This window comes from Cavia porcellus, unplaced genomic scaffold, assembly GCF_034190915.1.
Source record: "Cavia porcellus strain 051 isolate PalLab524CR breed Dunkin Hartley unplaced genomic scaffold, mCavPor4.1 scaffold_14, whole genome shotgun sequence".
Classification (NCBI taxonomy): Eukaryota; Metazoa; Chordata; class Mammalia; order Rodentia; family Caviidae; genus Cavia; species Cavia porcellus.
The window spans coordinates 73947450-73968793 of record NW_026947497.1 but is presented as its reverse complement, the minus strand read 5'-3'; the positions used below and the strand labels follow the sequence as shown (position 1 = coordinate 73968793).

At 40.7% G+C, this 21344-nt stretch overlaps 1 protein-coding gene across 2 annotated transcripts in view; it reads left to right on the top strand.

The window, feature by feature from the left end:
* Window positions 1–21344, top strand: part of Atp13a5 (ATPase 13A5) — a 117713-nt gene that overhangs the window by 27431 nt on the left and 68938 nt on the right. Inside the window, exons 7-12 of one of the 2 annotated variants that reach the window (XM_013160389.3) lie at window positions 2326–2460; window positions 8451–8523; window positions 9465–9536; window positions 14902–15072; window positions 17843–18000; window positions 19154–19342. In XM_013160389.3, the coding sequence (XP_013015843.1) occupies window positions 2326–2460; window positions 8451–8523; window positions 9465–9536; window positions 14902–15072; window positions 17843–18000; window positions 19154–19342 (798 nt within the window). Of the gene's footprint in view, window positions 1–2325; window positions 2461–8450; window positions 8524–9407; window positions 9537–14901; window positions 15073–17842; window positions 18001–19153; window positions 19343–21344 lie in introns of both variants that reach the window. The other variant, XM_003476950.5, reaches the window with a different exon arrangement.

Below are 21344 nucleotides of genomic sequence, written 5' to 3'. Positions count from 1 at the left end.
GAGAGGGTCTCTATGGTCACTGGAACTGAGCTTCTACCATCCACTGTCTTGCTCCTGATTAGAATCCACTGGACAGGTGACTTTCCAAGTAGTTAATACATTGCATTCTGCGCAATATATGGGCACAGAAAATTCTTCAATTGATATTAGCACAAACCTTCCTTTTCCATGAATCAAGATACATTAATAGTATAGCTAACTCCCATTTTTTTCTCTCTTTTCCCTTCCTTTCTCCTTTCCCTCACTCTAGTTTCCTTTTCATCTTAATTTGCCAGGTGATTTTAGTCCCCATCTAGTGCTGCACATTTTTAGTCTAACCTGTGAAGATGGTCATTTTGTTTTGAAGCACGACTGTATCATTATAGTATAAATACTTTTTACCTACTGGTGTTCTGTGTCTAGAGTGAAAACAAAGCTACTGTTACTTGACTTTTTCATTTTGACTGTACTTCACGTGACCTTTCTCTAGCTCCTCACTTTTGCCCTGTCTGCTGTAATTATCAATATTGAATCACTGGTACCTAGATGGAGAATTGAGAGGATGAAAAATTGAAAGTATTACCAAGTAACCAAAAAGGGGCACACCTGTTTGGCCAGCTTCCAGTCTTAGCAACGCCTTCTGCTGGAGGCTGTCCTGCAGCCACGGATAGAACACTGCTTCTAAGGGTCGTCCCTGCTCAAGGACCCAGATGACCCTCAAACAATCTCATTATACCTATGACTTTAAAGATTAGGTCAATTTTAAATGACATGGAGAAAAGTAGAATATTTTTAGAGTAGTTTTAAGTTCCCAGTAAAGTGGGGCAGAAGGTACAGAAGATTTGTTGCCACCCTATGTTCCCACAGCTTCCCCAACCATCTGAGAGAGGCGCTTCTTAGATTTAGTATTCAACTACATCTTCAAACTGCTAGAGAACCTAACAAGGGTCAATTCGATCTATTTTGAAAGGAATGGTAGTGTTTCTACTGCTCATTTATTATATCTTTAAAAAGTCTAGGAAAAGTTGTAATTCATATTTGGTTTCTAAAGAATATTGAAAAGGGGGAGAATGAATTATGATGGTGCTGTTTCTTCTACAAAAAGAATTTAACCAAATTTCCACTGGATTTCTATAAAAGCAAAATCGTGTTACCTTTACTGCACCATCTACAATTAGAGAATTTTATACCAAACAAGCACGAGATCTGTAATGTATAAGCAGAGCAGTCTAGAAATAATAAGAAACATTAAGGAACAAAAGCTTTTAAAATGTACAAAACATACTCACGAGTTTGAGAAACCCTGAAGTTAGCAGTCTACTAACCTATTAACCAGGTAATGTGTATTTTGGGGGCTAAAGTAGAATTTTATTTACTTTGCTTTTTTTTTTTAATTGGTACCGGGGATCGAACTCACGACTGCCTGGTTGCAAGGCAGGCACTTATTGCCGCTGAGCTAAATCCCCAGCCCCGAATTTTATTTACTATATTAGGGAATTATAGATAGTGGATAGTGTATATAAGAAAGAGAATCTTAGTTTTAGCTAATATTTAATCTCATTTATAAAAATAAGGGCATCCTTCTAGAATCTTTGCTCTGTTCCAAAGGGCTCCTTAAACTTCATCCTGGCTGTACCGCATGTGACCATTCTCCAGCGCCTCACATTCATCCTCTCGGCTCTAATTATCAATAGTGGACCTCGATGAAAAACTGAGGGAACGAAAAATTGGGAGTATTTCCAAGAAACTGAAATTGTGCACACCTGGTCAGCCAGCTTTGGGTCAGTGCCTTCTGCCCGAGACTGTCCTGCAGCCACGGGTAGACTGCTTCTGAGGATCATCCTTGTTCAAGGACCCAGATGACCAGCTCACTATACCCGTGACATTAAAAATGGGTCACTCTAAGGTTCCCTGATAAAAGTAGAATCTTTCATTTCTATCACACAACTTGACTAACTCTGCAGGACACAGTTACATGAAACAATGTGATAAAGCTGTTCAAAAATCAAAGTTCATCTTAAAAGAATCCGAGTCATGTTTCTCCTCCATGATAGGTAAATCTATCTAGAAAGATCAACAGCTAGATGTTGGTATTGGGAAAATATTTTTGAAAAGTCAAAATGCTAAAAATGGTCAATTTATAGGCATGGCTCTGAGTAGTAAGATAATTTTGTTCCCATCATGTGATAGTCTATGAGCTTGACATTGTCTCTATTAATGGAATCATAAGTAAATGCTTCAATATTAAAGGTTATTGTATATTAAAAAGGAGAATAAACCATTCTGTAAGTAAATTACACTAGATTGCCACTAAAGCCTAAGTAAGTGCTATTTTTGCACCTGCAGGTTTTGAATCCATTCTACGTATTCCAAGCCTTCACCCTAACTTTGTGGCTGTCGCAAGGCTACATCGAATATTCCGTGGCTATCATCATCTTGACCATTATCTCCATTATCTTAAGTGTGTATGATTTGCGACAGGTAAGTGACAAAAGCACAGTTGGATTCTGTTTAGTTTCCAGCTAAAAAAAGCAACTTTGGAACTTCCAAAGAGAGCAAGGAGTCATTTTGTCAAACAATAACTATAACAAAACAATAAGCAAAGGGGTATGAAATGTGTGGAATCTCGGTAAGAGGACTTAGGAACGAATTTGAATATTTTTTTTGCAAATTCTGCTGAAGATTTCACTGAGTGGCGTGTGTAGAAGGGCTCTCAGGTTGTGTCTGAGGATGGTTGAGAATGGATGCTGTGACAGATGAATCAGGTTAGCAGTGGTTTGAGGAAAAGCAGGTGTATTTCAGCTGTGCAAATTAATCACGATATATGTCCTTTCTGATTATTTGACAACCCATGTCTCCAGTTACGTGCCATATTTGTTCTATACATTTTCCACCTAAAACTTTATGAAAATTAAAGTGTTTCTCATGAGACTCCTTTACATTTCTTCATTTGGAATGAGGATATACCTTCATTTAGAATACAGACAAACCCAAAAGAAATATGGAAATTTCTATGCAGGAGTTTGGGGAAGGTTTTTGAAATAAATTTGTCTTGATTCTCAACTCCGTGGCACAGTGTGTCAGCAAGAGAATTACCTGTTAAGTCAAAATATCCAGGCAATAACATAAACCTATAGTTTTAAATAGATTCATAACAGGTGATTGCTATGGATTCCAAAGGCTTAAAAATGTTTGTGATACGGGAATCTGCAGAAGTATAAGTGCAAACACCGAGACTATAAATATTTGTATTTGTTTACTTATCAGTCTCATCATCAGCTACACACAGTTTTTCACTTTTTTAAACTCTAAATCATGTTTAAAAGTATGATATTTCATGATGTATCATAAATCATTCAACTTTTATTTATTGGAAATAATATTATTTTCCTCCAGTTTTTCCAGCCACAAATAATGTCGGATTAAACATGACCACAATATAGATATACATTTGCATATTTGTATTTGCGTTTTTCAGCCTAGCAACCAAAAGCCAAATTGCTGGATAAAAGGATAGGTATAATTTGAATTTTAATAGATACTGCTATATAATTTTCTCCAAATGAAATAATTCCTTCAGTCAGCAACATGCAAGAATATAATTTTCTCTGCTTCTCATCAGCATTTAGTGTTATATAGTGTTGATTTTTAAAAATTTTACTCTAATACATTGTTAAAATTGATATTTTAATATATAGTTTCCTGATGAGTAGTGAACATTGATCTATTTCCATATGTCTAAGTTTCAAATTTTTCTTTTGTATTAATGGGCTTTTCATATATGTACCATATATGAGAAAAGTTTTATTTTTAATCTATCTTTTTTCTCTTGATTTTGACTTCTGCTGTACATTGATAATTACACACAGTTACATGTGTTTATTTTTTACTTTATAGTTTCTGGGTTTCCTGTTTTGTATAAAAAGGTGTCCCTCCCAAACTTATGTGATTTCAGTTTTTTCCATTTGTTATTTGCTTACTATGTATTTTTAAATCTTTCATGGAATTTAGACATTCAAGTTATGCATCGTAGTAGAATCCCTAATTTCCTTTGCCAAAAATAGTGATTAACACAGGACCTTCAGACTTGGTAACAATATTGTGAAGGATTCCTTTCAGAAGAAGAAAAGGAATTATAAGAGACAATAATCTCATTAGCAGCTGGTATTTGTTTAAAAAGATTATCTGACCCAACCTGTAAAGCCTTCACACAAAATGTGCCAATTTCCTGAAACTGTATCTTTGCAATTCAACCCTTTCCCAAGGGGCTGGAATGTACACGTCTTACTGCTGAGCCGCTCCAGTGGTATGTGCACAACTGCATCATGCATAACTGTACCACTTCTACTACCAGTGTCAGAAGCCACCTGATGGGACAGTCATGCCTGGATCCCAGTGGTACAAACCAGCAGGAACCTGTTAAATCACAAATCCTCATGCGGCTGGGGATTTAGCTCAGCGGCATAAGTGCCTGCCTGGCAAGTGCGAGGTTGTGAGTTCAATTCCTGGTACCAAACAAACAAACAAACAAAAAAACCCCCAAATCCTCAGTGATCAGAATCTGTTCAGTAGTTTATAGTCTACAATAGGACTCTATATCCTCCATGTACGTGTGTCCGGGCATGACAATTTGTGAAATGAAACAACTGTTACATCTTCCTCTGACCAGAAAGAGAAGGACAGGGACAATCAGGAAGGTGAAGTGACTTTCTCTCATGTCCTGTAACAGTGGCCACAGAACTTAGTGCAGGGTTTCCTGATTCAGATCAAATATTTCTTATTAGTGCATTGAGCACATTCTCAAAGTGATCCATGGACCTGGTGGGGACAGTAAGATCTGGCAGTTTGGTAGGAATGAAAGAAGGAGCATCTGTTTCTATGTGCAACTCATTTTATTGAGATCTGGGTGCAGTGGCACATGCCTGCAAGGCCAGCTATTCAGGAGGCTGGGGCAGTAAGATCACAAGTTCAAGGCCAGTCTGAGCAGCTTCAAACAAACTACTTCCAAACAAAAATCTGCGTGTCAGCACTTGGTGAATGAACATTTGCCTAGTATATGCAAGGCCGTGAGTTTAATCTCTAGTACTGAAAAAAATTTTATTGAGTTATATTGAAATTCAGCATTTCATGAAATTAAAGATTTAGCTACACAAACACAGGTTTTTAAAAATCATAATAGAGGAAGTGTTTGCGGAAGTGCAAGACAATACCATTCTGTACCTACTCTAGTAGCAAATCGTGCTGCACTAGAGTTCACCTGCCTTAGCCACCCACATTTTTACTGCTTCTCTTAGGAGCAAGCTGTGGTTCTAATGTGTGTCTATACCGAACTTTATCTGCAGACTCCGTGGCTGGATCTACCACTGTGGCAGTTAGAGGTGGCACCTAGCCTCTTTAGTTTTGGCTTCACTCTGAGCTGCACTGTGCTCGAGAGGCACCTGAGTTAATGCCCCCATTACTCATCTCTGGAGAAAATCCAGCCACAGCAAACATAAGGACACCAAGTAACAGATGCTGCATAATAACATATACAAATTAGTCTTGGAAACCAATCCTGGTCGCACTCAAGAGAGACTGGAGAAACCAGAGGGGGCCTAATGAAAATCAGGCAACGAGGTTTGCAGTCATGGCAAGCATCACAGCACTTGTCTGTTCCTGGCTGTTCAGTTGCCATAGAAACCCATGCTTGTAGAGTTTCTGAGTACATCAGCTCAAAGAGGATACTTACAATATCCTACTCCAGGATTGTTGGGAAAAGTAGACTAATTCAGTTCTATTAAGTGTGCATTGGCTGGGGGCCCACTGTGTGACAGACTCTGGTGGGGGATACATGGGTGAGCACGTAGACCCTTTCTTCTGGGAACTCCCTGCTTCACTGGACAACAGATAGCTCTTAATGTAAGGCATCGATCAGTTCATCAACCCAGGTGGAGACTCAGAGAGCAGAACAATGCATGCTTCCCACTGAAGGCGAGGATGGTGGGGTGGAGGCCACACTTAATCAGGGCTTTACATGAAGGATTAGAAAGAGTTGGCCAGGCAAAAGCTGGGCTGCATATTCTGGGGAATAGACAGAGCGAAGGTATGGAAGTGTGGCGTGTCACACGGAATGCTAAGTCTGATAAACAGATCCAGCCTACAGCATAATGAGTTCTGAGAATTACTGTCAAGCATTATTAACTCAGACTTCTCCACTTCCAAATGGGATGATTATCATCCTCTTCAGCTAAGCTGAAGTTATTATCATGGATTGATGAAAAGTGTGTTGAGCAAGAAAAAAACGGAGGGAGAGTGTTTATCTTCTAAAGAGAAATGATGTTACCAAGCACCAGAAGAGTATACTCATCAACAGGAAATGCTGTTGAGCCAGATCAGCTTTCGTTTGATTGTAATATTAATAAGTAAATGTTTGTGGGAACATTGCTTCAACATTTTCAGCCCTGGGGCTATTACTCATTGTCTTTGTTTGTTTGCTTTTCTATTGTTTATGTATTTGTTGGAGAGACAACACTGTCATAAGAAAATCTTGTGGAAGATTAAAAAATACAAACACTTCATTCTAAGTGCCTACAATTGTGCATGGAATGTAGTAATACAATGATTTTAAACTATTTTTAAAAATGATAATCGAGGGGCTGGGGATTTAGCTCAGCCGGGCAAGCACAAAGTCATGAGTTTGATCCCTGGTACTGGGAAAAAAAAAACATAATCTGAGTCATTTATGTGTGTTATGTATTTCTTCTATGAAGTCTTCAGTGTTTCTGATAAGGCTCTGGCATGTAAAATGAATTGGTATGATACAATTTTAGAGCTTGAAGGTGATTTGAAATTGAGTCAATTCAATGTTATCTATCTGTGTACAGAAGAAACAACTGCCTGGTAAGATGAGATTTCTTACATACCGCAGTTGGCTGGCGAGTGGGTAGATCGTCCCTGCAACTCCGGAATCAGGACTGATAATCTCACTATTCATTACCTGTCACTTAAATGTGTGCCCCAACAGTCAAACCTCAGGAACACACTTCAGGACACTGAATCTGTACCCAAAAGTAACTTCACTTGTTCCACTCAGTTTGTCCTAATTGGGGAAGTTTAGCTTTTCACGGAAAACTGAATAATAATAATAAATTTTTCCATATAAATATTAATACTGAATTCATTATGGTCTCTCAACAGGAAAGTTGCCTAATTGTGTCTAATGCTTGTCTTAGCCTGGTGATATTTGTAACATTACAACTCATCAATAGCAAGAGATCTAAATAATTTAATGTTTAAAAGAAAAACGAGTTTTCTGTTTGCCTTTGGTTAAGCTGCGTTTGAGTACGGATGACAGTGTTCCAAACCTCTTCTCCCTACGGCTGCCCGGGTCACTGTACTGATATGAAAAGGGGCTGTTGCTGTAATAAGCGGGCTCAAAGTCAATTTCTCTCTATGGCACCTCGAGTCAGCGTGGGGGATTCTACAGATGAAACCCCCTCTCCCCTACTTCTGACTTCCTGTGTTGTCCTCGGAGACAGACAGTGCACCCATTCCCCCAGTCCCCTTTCTTGCCCCCCTTTCACAGAGCTGGATTTCAGTAAATTCTCCCTCCAACAAGTCTTCCCAGTAGATGTACACTCACAATTGTTTCTCCATCAGCAGCTTTCTTGTTAGTCATCCGTGCTTATGAATTCTCAGCAGAGCACTGAGTTCCGAACAGAGGAAGGATTTCCTAGGAATTAATTAACTTAATATAGCCCTACAAAATATAAACTTATTATCACCCCTTTCCGATGAGCAAAGGGGAGTCCAGCAACCCAAATAACCTATGAGTGGTAGCACTAGGATTCGAAATAGCAGCAAGACTCCAGCCTGCAGATTCAACTAACATGCAAATGCATGGTTGTTGACATGAGATAGCTGTGCCCAATGCAGTGAAAACACAAACAACACAGCCACAGGCGCTTAGTGGCAAAAAGCCACTTGTGGATCAATTCAGCTTTGTTATTTTAACAGGGAAACAGAAGCATAGAGGAGGAGTCAGTGTCTTCACTGCTATTTCTTTCTTCCTCATTCTAATTGTGCATCCTCAAGAAATGAAGCCTTGGGGCTGGGGATTTAGCTCAGTGGCATAAGCGCCTGCCTTGCAAGCCTGTAGTTGTGAGTTCGATCCCCAGTACCGGTAAAAATACAAAAAAACAAAAACAAAAAATACAAGAAATGAAGCCTTGGTACCTCAGGTTAGGTCCTTTCGGCAGTGACTGTGTGCTATTTTTCCTAGAGATGGATAACACCCAACGCAAGCACACAATTGCTACGGTAAGTGGTGGGTCAGACAGGTAGGGATTGAGGCAGAGAAGCTGGAGTATCCGAAGTAAAAGCAGTTGAATCTTCTTTTAGAAGATTCAATGATTTGGCATTTACTGTGCTGAGGTCACATGGTTTTTAGGATGTGACTACTTGATATTAAAATCTGGACTTTACATTGACAGCAATCAATTAAGCTGCACAAACTTGTGGAAGATCACAACAAAGTCCAGGTTACCATTGCTGTAAAAGACAAAGGTAAGTGATGTGTTTGGCCTCACTAGCATCTGCCCTTGTCAGGGTAGAATTCTTCTCATTTGTCCTTGGTTATTAGACAAAGAGAAATAGTCTTTTCGAATTGAACCCAGGACTTGGACTAGCGAGGGACAATTCAGTATCTGAGACATGAAATGAAAGGCAATGAGGCTGCACAAATCCTGCCCTTGCATCTGCAAGCCCAGTGGCCACTGCCGCGAGCACCTGCATCCTCCGGTCCCCTTGCTTGTTTTCTTCCTGGCCCAGCTCTCCAGTGTCTGAGTGGCTCTGGATTCCCTCTGCCCTCCGTATTTCACTTACTTGACTGTTACTGAGTAAATCTTTCTCAGCTAACTAATCCAAAGACCCTGACACCTGGAGAATAGACCCAAAGAAGGCGTTTTGATGTTGGCTGACACTTGGCACTTGCTCTCAACCAGCCTGGAATTGGGGGCCACAAATTCCTTCAGGAAATGAAGAACTGCACTTGCAGAATAGCAGAAAGCTCTCTGGACAACTTGCATGAGGCCCCAATCCACCGAGGAAAAGGTGTCCCAGGGTTCAGGCACTAGGAAAATTCCAAACAGCAGCCATGGGCACCTTTCCTCATACCAGTGCTCTGTAGTATTCTCTGTGGGTAGAGCACAGACTGGATACTAGGTTCAAAATAGAATTTTATTGCTGAGCTAACCCTTTGCTGTGTTTCGTGAAACTGTTCCCTTTTCCTGGTTCTCTTGGAATTTTCAGATGAGAAAAAGGGATTTTGAGCAGGTAAGGCAGGTAGGGCAGCTCTTAGCCGACAGGTTGGTAAGCGTTCTCAGTCACATTCACTCTTCTGTAAAAGCAGGAAAGGGTCAGGAAGTCATGGAATGTTTGCTATTACATAGGTTTGCAGGAGCTGGAGTCCCGCCTCTTGGTTCCCGGAGATATTCTTATTCTTCCAGGAAAATTGTCATTGCCGTGTGATGCTGTTCTAATTGACGGGAGCTGTGTGGTAAACGAAGGCATGCTCACAGGTAAGCAGTCATCGAGCTTCCTCCTCCATGTGCAATGCCTAAGTCTGTGTTAGCAAGTCATACCAATATATCCTTACTGATCTAGTGCCAAGCTCTCTGCTAAGACATTGTTAGATGGCAGAGATATACCTATTCACTGACCTGGAGACACAATATATAGGAGCAGGCAGGGTTCAATAGTCAAGGAATTAAACCATGATAATCACAAAACTATAAGAAACATTAATGCCACATGTGACTCATTGTCCACCTTGTGGAGTGACCAGGATGAGTGGAAGGGGCTTGAACAGGCAAACAGGTTGAAACAATCTTTTCATAAATAGGAGAACTGTTACACCCTACCTCTAAACAACATACAACCTAAGAAGTTAACAACTCTCACAATTGGAAGAGTGTAGAGATTTTCTGTAGACCTGTCCTCTATGGATAGAAAGCCAGCAACCTCTGGGTTTCACTAGAAAGTTTGTGCTAAACCTTAGGGTATAGATAGTAACCTCTTGGTTCTCTGAACTAAAACTGCTTTTCTCGTTTTAGGCAGAATGGTCCTGGTTTCCATTTGTAAAGTTTCACTGTATTTACATGAAGCACTATTTATGAAACATTCTTTAGGTACAGAAACCCCACAAAGCACAGCACATTGTAATAAAATAAACTATATGGTCACACAGAGATAAAAACTATTTGCCTTTTATGCTTGCAGATTGTTGAGTTTTTCTATTTTCAAATGGTTTAAAGTCAGGGAGAAACAGCATACACAAAGCTTTGACACTACCTAAATGTAGTGAAAAATCATTATCTATTCCTGCATTGTTCAGCATAAGCAGATTTCACATTAAAAATGGGTTTGCTTAAGTTAAAATTGAGAGAAGAAAATGTAGTAAAGATAATGTATTTAGTACAATTACAAAATATCCCTTTAATGTGTTGAAATCTAACTGCCTTATAATGATAATGATGAAGATCTGCATACTGATCATATCTTTCATCCAGAATGTTGCCATAGTACCCAACGTGCAAACCTCGAGCTTGAGGAAAACTGTCCTTCTCACTCAGATGCTGCGTCTCCTGTCTTCTGCAGCGTGGCGGTGCAGAATGGCTTCTTTCATGGCACCAGAGCCCATGAAAGCAGTGGGAAAACAGAGGCAGGGAAGACAGGAAGCTCAAGCCCTCAGTCTGCTCCTGTTGCTCTGACTGGGGTCGGTGTACAGTACCTACCCTGATTTTCAGGAAAACTCAGAGGGCCCCAAAGAACTAGGAAGAGGAAATAACTCTGCCTTTGAATAAATGTACAAAGTTGGCCTAAAATGACCTTAGGTGGCAACTGTCTTTTATCTGATGTCTGTTCTGGAAAAGCTAAAATCACCAGCACTAATATCTACATAACCAAAGTAAATTGTGGAGACGGACATATTAACTAGAAATCCATCTACCTGTATCTATCTATGTCCTTATCTATATCTATTTACTTCTCATTAATTTCTTCAAAAATGTAATTCGCAGTATGCTTTAAATACTTTATTACATTGCTAACATAGATCCTTCCATTAATGCACAGAATGCTGGCACAAAGGATCCTGACTGCACAATCAGAAGATTAGGGTTACATTTCTGAAACTGCAAATGTATTCCTAGGACACTTTTATCCATATATGATTTCACATCTATTTTTTCCATGAGCCAAGTAGTGCAGAAATTTTTATTTGTGTAAGAATAAAAAAGGTGAGTGCTCCTAGCACCTCTGTAGCAACTTATCTCTTATAAATAACTTCGGCTTCCGACTTCATTATGGCATGAAGGAAATCAGAACAGGAACTCTTGTAATACCAATCTCTACCTGAGGAAACTGCACTGAAAGGGATCTGAGCTGCTCAGCAGGTGAGGGAAGATCAGAGCTGGAGGTGGTGTTTGTTCCAAACACGCAGGACACAGGAGCGAGGAAGACGATTCTAAGGGGTACAGTGGCTGCCTTCACCCCTGGGCCTCGTCACCCCTGCGCTCTGTGTGACACTCCCATAGTGCTGCCCATTGTAGGACCCGCCTGCTGCTCATCCCCTCAGCATTGCCCCATTGCCACAAACACCTATGCAAGAGGCTCAGCTTTATTTTGTAGCTCCATGAAAGCTTTATCTTGATCCCAAATTTTCCCATTCTGGAAAGTGTTCAGGGTGAGTGCCTGGGTTAAGCCCGGTAGTCCTCCCAGTATGTTGGCAGCCCTCCCAACCCTTGTTTGCTTGCCAGGGTTGTAGAGGACAGGGAGCAGGGGAATGTACTTTTGGGCATCTTCTCTTTCAAGTGTTCCTTCCCTCCCCTAAGTTGTCTGAGGCCTAGCCACTTGGAAGGACGCAAGTGCCACTTGGAAACATGCAAGTGCAATCTGTGTTTCCAAGACCTGACCGCATGTCCTCACATGGTACTTCAGCGCATTTTTCTTAGGGACACATGACATGTAAGTCTCCTCCAGATTCTCTTGCAACCCCAGTCTGGGGTCTTTAATTTAGGTAAAGATGCAAAAGGCATTACTCTTAGGTAGTCCCTCAAAAACACGGTAAAATTTATGACTGATTTTTAAAACTAAAAAGCCAACCACCAATTCCTTTATCCATTTTTTCTGCCTCCTTTCCTGATACGATGATCCCCTACAAGATCTAAGGCCACTCAATGGACAGGAGTCAAGAAGCAACAGTGACTGTCACAGAGGAGGAGAATCTATTACTATTTTATACTTTTTTCTTTGCACAATAGCTATTTTTCTTAGTTGGCATATGTATTTGGCTTTGTACCCATATTTTAGGTCTTATTTACACAATTTAAAAGTCTGTTAAGGTGTGTAAATCTGAGATCCACAGAGGATAAATAATTTGCCTACCGTTTGGCTAAGTATGGTGTAGCTGAGCGTTTGATTTGTTAGCTGGTGCATTTGCTCATTTCACAGATGTTTATTAGCAGGATGGAATTCAGTGGTGAGCAGGACAGATGAGACTTGTGTCCTCATGGAGCTGATATTCTGTGTGAAGGGTATGAAAATATGCAAATGGGAATGAATAGCAATGATTCACCAAAAACTGTGCTTCATGAAGAAAATGAATCACCCAAACCCAGGCATTTTTGTCCCCAGAGCTTATGCTTAGAGAGAGCTTATTCTTCTCTCCCAAAGGGTGGTGAGGAGAGGGGTGACATTCCCTCTGCCACAGTTGCCTCCCCTCCCTCGCCTCATGAAAGGTCTGATTTACCTGAGTGTATGGAGCCTGATCTGGACACACTAGAACCCCGACAATGGTTATTCACCCTGGTATCTTGCTGGAGTGGCTGGTGTCAGTTAATAGATCAGATCTTTTACTCTCTTCTCATCCTTCCTTATTCTAATTCTATTCCCTTTCTTTTACTTATCCATCAATTTACTTAATTAAAGCTCAGAAATGCCTACTCTGTGCAAGGCACTCTGTTGTGTGTTGGAATCACACAATAATAAATCCTTTCAGCAGAGAATCCCAGAAATGGAAATAAACAAGCACATGGCATTCCAGACACAGTCACCACACAGAGGAATCTGGCTCCTTGGGGCAAGGGAAGGGATTTCTATTTGACAGCAGTGGGTCCCAGGAGCCAGCTCTCCAGTTGACTGGGAATGATGACTCGACTCCTCTCTGAACCAAATTCAGACTCTTTAGACTCCCCTCATCTCTTGTAGGTGAATTCTTCATTTCTAGGGCTCCCTGTAAAGTGAAAACCATGCAATTTTTCATCAGCATGTGAATAGTGTAAGAGACTTGAAAATCATTTTCTGGGTACAGTCAGATGCTTTGAATGTCATCTCTGGAATGATATTCCCTAGGTGGCTTTCATATTTGATTGCTTAGTACCTGTGTGTCTCCAATTCCATTGATGGTGTGTGTGTGTGTGTGTGTGTGTGTGTGTGTGTGTGTGTGTGGTATGTGTAAAACTTTGCTAATACTATATTAGCTAAAGCAGATATTGTGTATTAGTATTCTTGAGGTGAAGGCAGAAACACTCTTGCAGTTATCTATAAGTATTTACCTATTACAAAGTCTAATTTCAAAAACAATGTGGCACAGTGATTTGGAGATTCATCAAAAGGTTCTATTTCTTGTACAAAGCGATTCAGAATGCCATTGGGAAATCCATCCACACAACTGATGAATATTATAATTGTTCTAAAGAAAGTGGCATATGGACAAAGAAATTGCCTGAAGAACATTCAAAGACCACTAATAAAAATTTTATAGCTTCTTACACCTTATAATACAAAACAGTACCATAATAGGAAACTAGTTTTGAAAAAAACAGTAATAGAAAAACCTATTGGAATGCTTTTTATCTAATTCAACTATGCATTTAACAAAGATACATATTTTGAACCTATTATATACCACTAGGGAAAATGTAGAGTATAAATATGTATGTCAAGTCTCTGCCCTCAGTTACCTAGAGATAAGACCTGAATTTGTTTAACTATAATCAATGTGATACTATTTCCAAATTGGAAAGATTCATGTTACTGTGCTAATTGAACATTTAGCAAAAAGACCTGAGGAATTTTAAATTCATTTTAGTGCTTTTTAAATCTGGGAGCCCGGAAGCATTATTAACATTTTTATTTTGTCTCTGGATTTTATCTTTTTCATTCCAAACTCATTTATTCTTTGAATACTCTGTCCTACCGTTAGCAGGAAACGGAGGAGGCATGATACCATGAAAGAATGGGAGTCAATAAAAGGAAATGCACAGGTTTAGTTTAGCTGGTACTTGTGCAGGGAAATTACAGCCACAGTGTTTGAAATGGGGTGAGCTTTGCAGTGTAGCAAGGGAGCTCAGGCTTTGTTATCCCTCAGGTAATGGGAATGCCAAAGGACTTTTGAGAAGAAGAATGGAATAATAAAAGGGGGCTTTGATAGAGTTTACTTGAAAGTGGTGAAGGATGATTACGATGTTCTAGCATACTTGTTTAATGAAAGAGTACATGAATAGATGACTGGATCAATGAAGGAATGGAAGGCAAATAGTAAAAACTACCCTGCGTCATGTAAGCTCCCTCATTGCTTGCAATAGTGCTGGGCTGAGGAACTTTTGGGAGTACAGCTGACAACTAACATCGGCCACTTTTTAAATCACGACATGATTTAAACCATGCAGGTCAGGTGTAGGAAAGAGCTGTTCTTTGAACAAATTTGAAGTAGAATTAAGTCTATCAGTGCTTGCCTTGCTTGGATCCCTAAGAATAGTCATCTGACTCAGTGTGTGGGCAGTAAAGTCTTTCAGCTGTAATCGTATACTTTCATAAAACTGGTGGGCAACAGTTTGGAGTAGCTGAGTTTACATAAAATCAACGAGCTACCATCTTCTTTAGGAGAAAGCATACCTGTGACGAAGACACCACTGCCACACGCGGAGAACACCATGCCCTGGAAGTCCCACAGCCTGGAGGATTATCGGAAACATGTACTTTTCTGCGGAACAGAAGTTATCCAGGTCAAACCTTCCGGCCAGGGGCCTGTGAGAGCTGTCGTTTTGCAGACAGGTGAGTGGATTCCACTTTTGTAAATTTAATTTATGTCTGAAAGTGGAGGAGGGTTGGATTAAGGAAAGGATTTTTTTGCTTTTTTAGAATTTTGGAGCTTGCATATTCTAGTACTAACATTCATTTTTTCTAATCAAATCTTTATTATTCCAAACACATTTTAACTGAATGATTCATAAAAACCATTGCATAGGGCAAAAGCTATGCACAGATGATGTAGATTTCCTTCACGCCAACACAGCGATACTGGTTTGGCTTGGGTCCAGAGGCTTCTTCTCTTTTCTCTCAACATTGCCAGAATCATTGTCAACTACAATCGCTCTGAGTTGCTTGCAGGCTGTGCATTAAACTCTATCTGGATTCTCTTCAGACACTTCAAAGTCTGGACATGAACTCATCCTCTGTGCATTAACAGCCTCATCATTAACTGGTCTCTACCTCTCTAACTCCTCACTTTCACTCGTGTCCAGGGGCACCAAATCCCCGTGCTGTACCAGTACCTGCTCCCCTTCATTTCCGTAGTTGCTGAGTTGTGCATGTTTTTATCCCCGTGTGTCTAGTACAACAATACTCTTTTGACAGTTCCTTTCAACTTTTTTCCCAGTCTTTCTCTAAACTGTCTCCTGGGTCATATCTCCAAAACATCATTTGCAGTAGTCCATACACACCATGCTGGTAGACCTTTCCACAGCTGGCCATATTCATGCCCAGCTTTCCCATAGCATGGCACACCAAGGTCCCAGCTGGGACCTGGTCTCCACTCACGTCCACTGTCCCGCTGACTTACGTTTCAGCCATGCCACGTAGTCATCGATGTAAAGCACACCATGCTCTGCTTTGGTTTGGTCTATAATTACACTGTCTTTTTTTTTAAAGTTACAGAGATTTTTATTCAATGGTTCCTAAAAGAAATAAAACAGAAACAGCTAACAATCTGATCAAATATACAGTTCAAAAGTGTCTTTTGGCATTTAACAAGTCCTAGGAAAGAGAACTACAGAGTTATCTTGAACTAGACAAGTAAGTTACCACTGGCAAGTTTGTGGCACTGGTAAAAGAAAAATAAAAAAATTAACTCTCTTGGACATAGAGATATCTTTAAGAAAATCTTTTTTTCAATCTGTAAAAAAGGTCTTTCTTCATAAATTAATTGTTTATAATTTAATGGCTGTCTACTATGTAATGTTTAACTGATTTTCTTTTTATTTTTTCTTTTCTTTACGTACAGAGGTTATGTTTCTCAAATCTTCCCAGATGAGTATGGACTTAGTTTAGACATTTCTAGCAGCAGATTTCCCCTCCCCTCTAACTCAGCTATCAAATTTCTGTCTTAGCTAATGCAAAAATATCAAGTAGCGAGATACCCAAGTTTATAAACCAGCTAGGTACAAAGAGTGTGCTGCCTTCAGTCTGGACAATTACACTGCTTTTGATGAACATTTTAAATTAAATTTATGACTCATTTACATTAAAATTAGTGGCTTTTTAAGCATCACTAATGTTGTTTGTTAACTGCAAACTGATGGCTGGAGATCATGAGAACTTTAAAATGCCTAGATGGCAAGTAAGTGGAAACTCTCTTCCTGTTCTCTGAAGGCAGCAAAAGTATGTCTGAGAAGCTTGGTGTCCATCAGACAGTGGCGGGAGGGCACGTTTTATACTTAAGAGTGCTGACTCATTTTACTCAATAACCCAGATATTAGTGAGTATTTGTGTGTTATGCACTGAAGACCAGGGAAATAATTTGTGAGATGTACCTTTTCCTTAGAGAACTTTATAATCTGTCTTAGAAGAAGGATGAATTTACAACTAACTAAAACATAGAGTGGAAGTAGATATCATATGAGCAAGTGTTACAGGGTCTCCAAAGAATGAGATGAGGTTTTTTGGTATAGAGTTTAGGGGTAGAGTTATAGGAATGCTTACTTGATGAAGTGGCTTTTTGAGTCAAGACTGATAGCATGGGGGTGAGTTTAGCCAATCATATCAGAACTAGAAAGATGAACTAGTTTGGATTTTTAACATACAAAAGTACCAATTCCAGAGTAGTCTGAGACTAGTGAATGATGATAAGATCACTCCAGCAAGCCAGAAGTAAGATCAAATTAAAAAGAATCTCGAATACCATGCTTAAAACTTGAACTTCATTCTAAAAATAAATAAGTTCCTTTATTCTTAATTTTTCATTATTTTTAGCACAGACCTGTTTCCAACACTTTCCTCCTTTGAAGCCTTCGCTCATATTCTCTGGTCTGGGGGACCAGACCAGGGACCACTCTATGTTTTAGTTAGTTGTAAATTCATCCTTCTTCTAAGACAGATTATAAAGTTCTCTAAGGAAAAGGTACATCTCACAAATTATTTCCCTGGTCTTCAGTGCATAACACACAAATACTCACTAATATCTGGGTTATTGAGTAAAATGAGTCAGCACTCTTAAGTATAAAACGTGCCCTCCCGCCACTGTCTGATGGACAGTCTCATATTCTCTGTTCACTGTTCTACAGCTCCTTAGTCCAGCCTTTCTCAACTCACTGGAGGATGGGAAGCTGTATGCCCAAGACACACAGTCCCCCAGACCAAGAGAAATCCAGCGGGCCTAAGTGAATGGCATTGACCCCATCCCCATAATTTATAACAAGGAAGGCAAACACACTTTCAGGCCAGCATGTTTTTATTCCATGTTCCAAAGACCCCCCAACTATAGTACTTCTGATTTGGAAGAAAATTGCTAAAGGGTCTGACCTGGTCTCTACTTATTTTCATGTAGGTTACAACACAGCAAAAGGGGACTTGGTGAGATCCATCCTCTACCCCCGGCCACTGAACTTCAAACTATACAGTGAAGCCTTCAAGTTCATGGTGTTCCTGGCCTTCCTTGGAGTTTTGGGGTTTTTCTATGCCCTAGGAATATACATGTATCATGAAGTAAGTCCTGGGGATATAGCTTCTCAAGAGCTTGACCACTAATTAATTCTGATCTTATCATTCCATGAATCAGTATTAGCCAAAGAGCTTTCTTAGATGGTAGGCTTATTGCTTATCTATAATCCCTGGATGGTAGCACTTAGCCATATGAATTTATAGAGGATTTAAAATATGGCTACTATGACTGATGAAATAATTTTCATTTGTTTCATTTTAGTTAATTTAAGTTAAATAGCCACATGTGGTTAGGGACAATCCAATCACATTGTGTAGTGTAGTCATAAGAAGCTGCAAAGTCCTCTGATGGTTTCAGTCAGTTGCTTTGGATTGAGGGGCTGTCATATGCACTGCCTAACTCTGGATAGCTTTTCATGATTATGTATTTCTCAGACTTGACAAAAAGATGGGGAAGATTTAGTCAGTCAGGTCAGGTGGTAGGAAAGGCATTCTAATTTGAGTGAGCAAAGCACAAAGTCTTGAATCCAGGCAGTAATTGAGAGAGGACCCCAGCAAGGTGGGAGTAGATGAGACTGCAGGGACCTTGAATGCCACCTGCGATCTAAACTTTCCTGAAGCACTTGAAGTGTTCTAGATAATCCCCAGCCCTTTCTTATGTTTGCTGCTTGAGTTCTGAAATGAAATGTAATGTTTACTTTTACACAGTTGATTCCCTCCAGGGAATCTATAGTCAAAGATTCCTTTAAGCTATAGAGAGTCAGGTTTTATTTAGATGCCTCTTTTCAGGAATGACAGCTGGGAGGGAGAGACTGTCATTTATGACCTCTGAGGACTTTTCTGGTACTGCAGAGAGAGACAGTATAACCAGAGCCCTGCTGGTGGCCTCAGAGCACGAGGCGTGTGTGGAAGTATGCTGAGCAGAGCAGGAGTGGTCCTTGAAGGGAGGAGTGTTAAGAAGAAAGAAACTGAGTCAGTACAGGGCCGGGGCAGTTGGAATTAGCCGTCAAAATCTCCTTTGTTCTTCAGGGGGCATGGATGTTCATTTGTGGGACAGCCAGCAGAATGCTCAGCCCACCAGGAGTACAGACTCCCTAGCAGGATTCTGAGCCAGCATCTGAGGAATCTTATGGTGTTGGCAGGAAGGTGCACCCTGCTTTGCGAGGCTAACCCGTATGTGCATCCCTCCTCTCCCTAGGTCTCTTCAAGAGATACGACCACCATGGCCCTGCTCCTCCTCACTGTCACTGTTCCTCCTGTGCTGCCAGCAGCCCTGACCATCGGCACTGTGTATGCCCAGAAGAGGCTAAAGAAGAAGAAGATCTTCTGTATCTCCCCCCAGAGAATCAACATGTGTGGCCAGATAAACCTTGTGTGCTTTGACAAAGTAGGGTGCCAAACTTTCCAGACTGACAGCGGGTGATGTTGAGGACGAAAGGAGGAAGGGCCCTGGGAATGGCTAGGCTAGGGCACCCACTATACAGATGAGAAAACTGAGGCTAGAGGAGGACATTGTGAACTTTGTGAGATCCCATTCTAAAAGCTGACTCTATAGGTAGCAGTTGAGCATCCCATCAGGATTTCTCTGTGAGATTTTAGTGCTTTTTGTGTCTGCTTTGTGTTTTCAAATAGTCTCTTACTCTTTCATGATGAGCTTTCATGGTGAACTGTCTTTTTTTGGGAAAAATGTGAGAAACATTTCTATCTCATCCAATACTTTGGCCAGCACTGAAGTGAACAACTTTCTCTTCTTCCTCTGCTTTCTGTAATGGAAGGGAGGGAGTGTGCAATGGCACTGACCTTTGCTGTTTCTATGCTCCTGTCACTCTTTCCCACTCCCAGGACCACAGTATAGGGAGGATCACTTCTGTCTTAGATTCCTGGAAAGCTGGCAGAAGGGGCCTAGCTGCCAGCCTGGGAGAATCTGTGACCTTCTCAGGTTCTGGTCCCCTGTGGGGACCAGGAGAACTTTAGCTTCAGATCCTGCCCTGGCCTGGAGAGGCCAGTCTACCTGCTCTGCTACACTGGGCTTGGGATGGCCTCCCTGCCTTCAGTTCCTTTGCTCTGGAATCACTGATCCAGGCTTTGGCTGCTTTGTAGTTAACCTATGCTGACAGGGGGCCAATGGTGGGCACAGTCTGGTAGAGAGTCCCATTGATGAGCTCTTTAGGAATTCAGAGTCCATCTGAGGATGCAGAGAAACAAGACTACAGGAAACCATCATACCCTGGGGTGCAAGCACCTGGCATGGTTACCTGTTATAGTTGGGAGGTTACTTCTGAGCTGTAGTTTTGTCAGCCAGAATGGACCAGACTCCAAGGCAAGCAGATCAGAGCCCAGGCTGAGAGGAATGCGTATGTGGGCAGTGGACAGTGGGGTGTGGTCAGAAGGGCCGTCTGGAGGCTGAAGTGGCTGGGGAGAGAACGGGTACGTTTATTATTTCTTAAGCTGTGTAACATTATCATAGATGTTTTACTTATTCCATGTATTCCATCTCTGGAGCAGAGATAGCACCGAGGGCGGAAGCTACCTATGGACAGCTGAAGAGATGATTCATGATCTTAAGAGGGGACAATAGATGAGTAGAGGACAGAACAGGGAAGCACCGCGAGGAAACTGTCCTGGTTGGGGAAGTGGCACATTTCTTAGATTACTTCAGCCCTCTTTCTTTTCATGTTTATTGGACAAAGAAGGTCCTGAATGGCTATTGGTCAGGAACTGGTGTGGTTAATTAGCTACAGTTTCACTTTAGATTCAAGGGCAGATAACAACTTCTTGCATGTATTCTGACAGAAATTCCTGTTATTTATGTAACAGGAACATTTATGTCAGGAGCATGTATAAAATATGCTCACTACCTATGTATCTGTTCAAACACTTATTTTCCCCAGAGCTGCTCATCTGACTTCCTATATAGAACGTTTGCCTCTGCCTCCTCTGGTCCTTGCTGTGGGGCTGTCTGAGCCTTGCATGGATGAACTTGTCATGGAAAGGTAGCATGTTAGAGGGCAAAGAACTCTAGATTTGGAAATGGCCAAATGGGACATCAAGTCTTGAATTAGACACTAAGTTTCTGTGATATATTTTTGAGTTAGAATGGTTGAACTCTATCTCCAAGATTTTATTTTCCAGTTTTCACATTAAAAAACTCTATCAATGTGATGTTGTAATAAGAACCTCCAGAATTAATGGAATTTCCATTCAGAGTATTTCAATTCAGAAGGTGTCTATCACTGGATTTCTGAGTATATCTGTCCCCATGTATGTTTCCAGTTTATATTTAGACGTTTTCTAAATACCTGCTAGAAGTTCTCTAAGTTGAATTTTCTCTTGTTTAATTTGGCCCAAGCCTGGGCTTGTTTTACGCTAAGAGGTTTTTCCTTTCTATC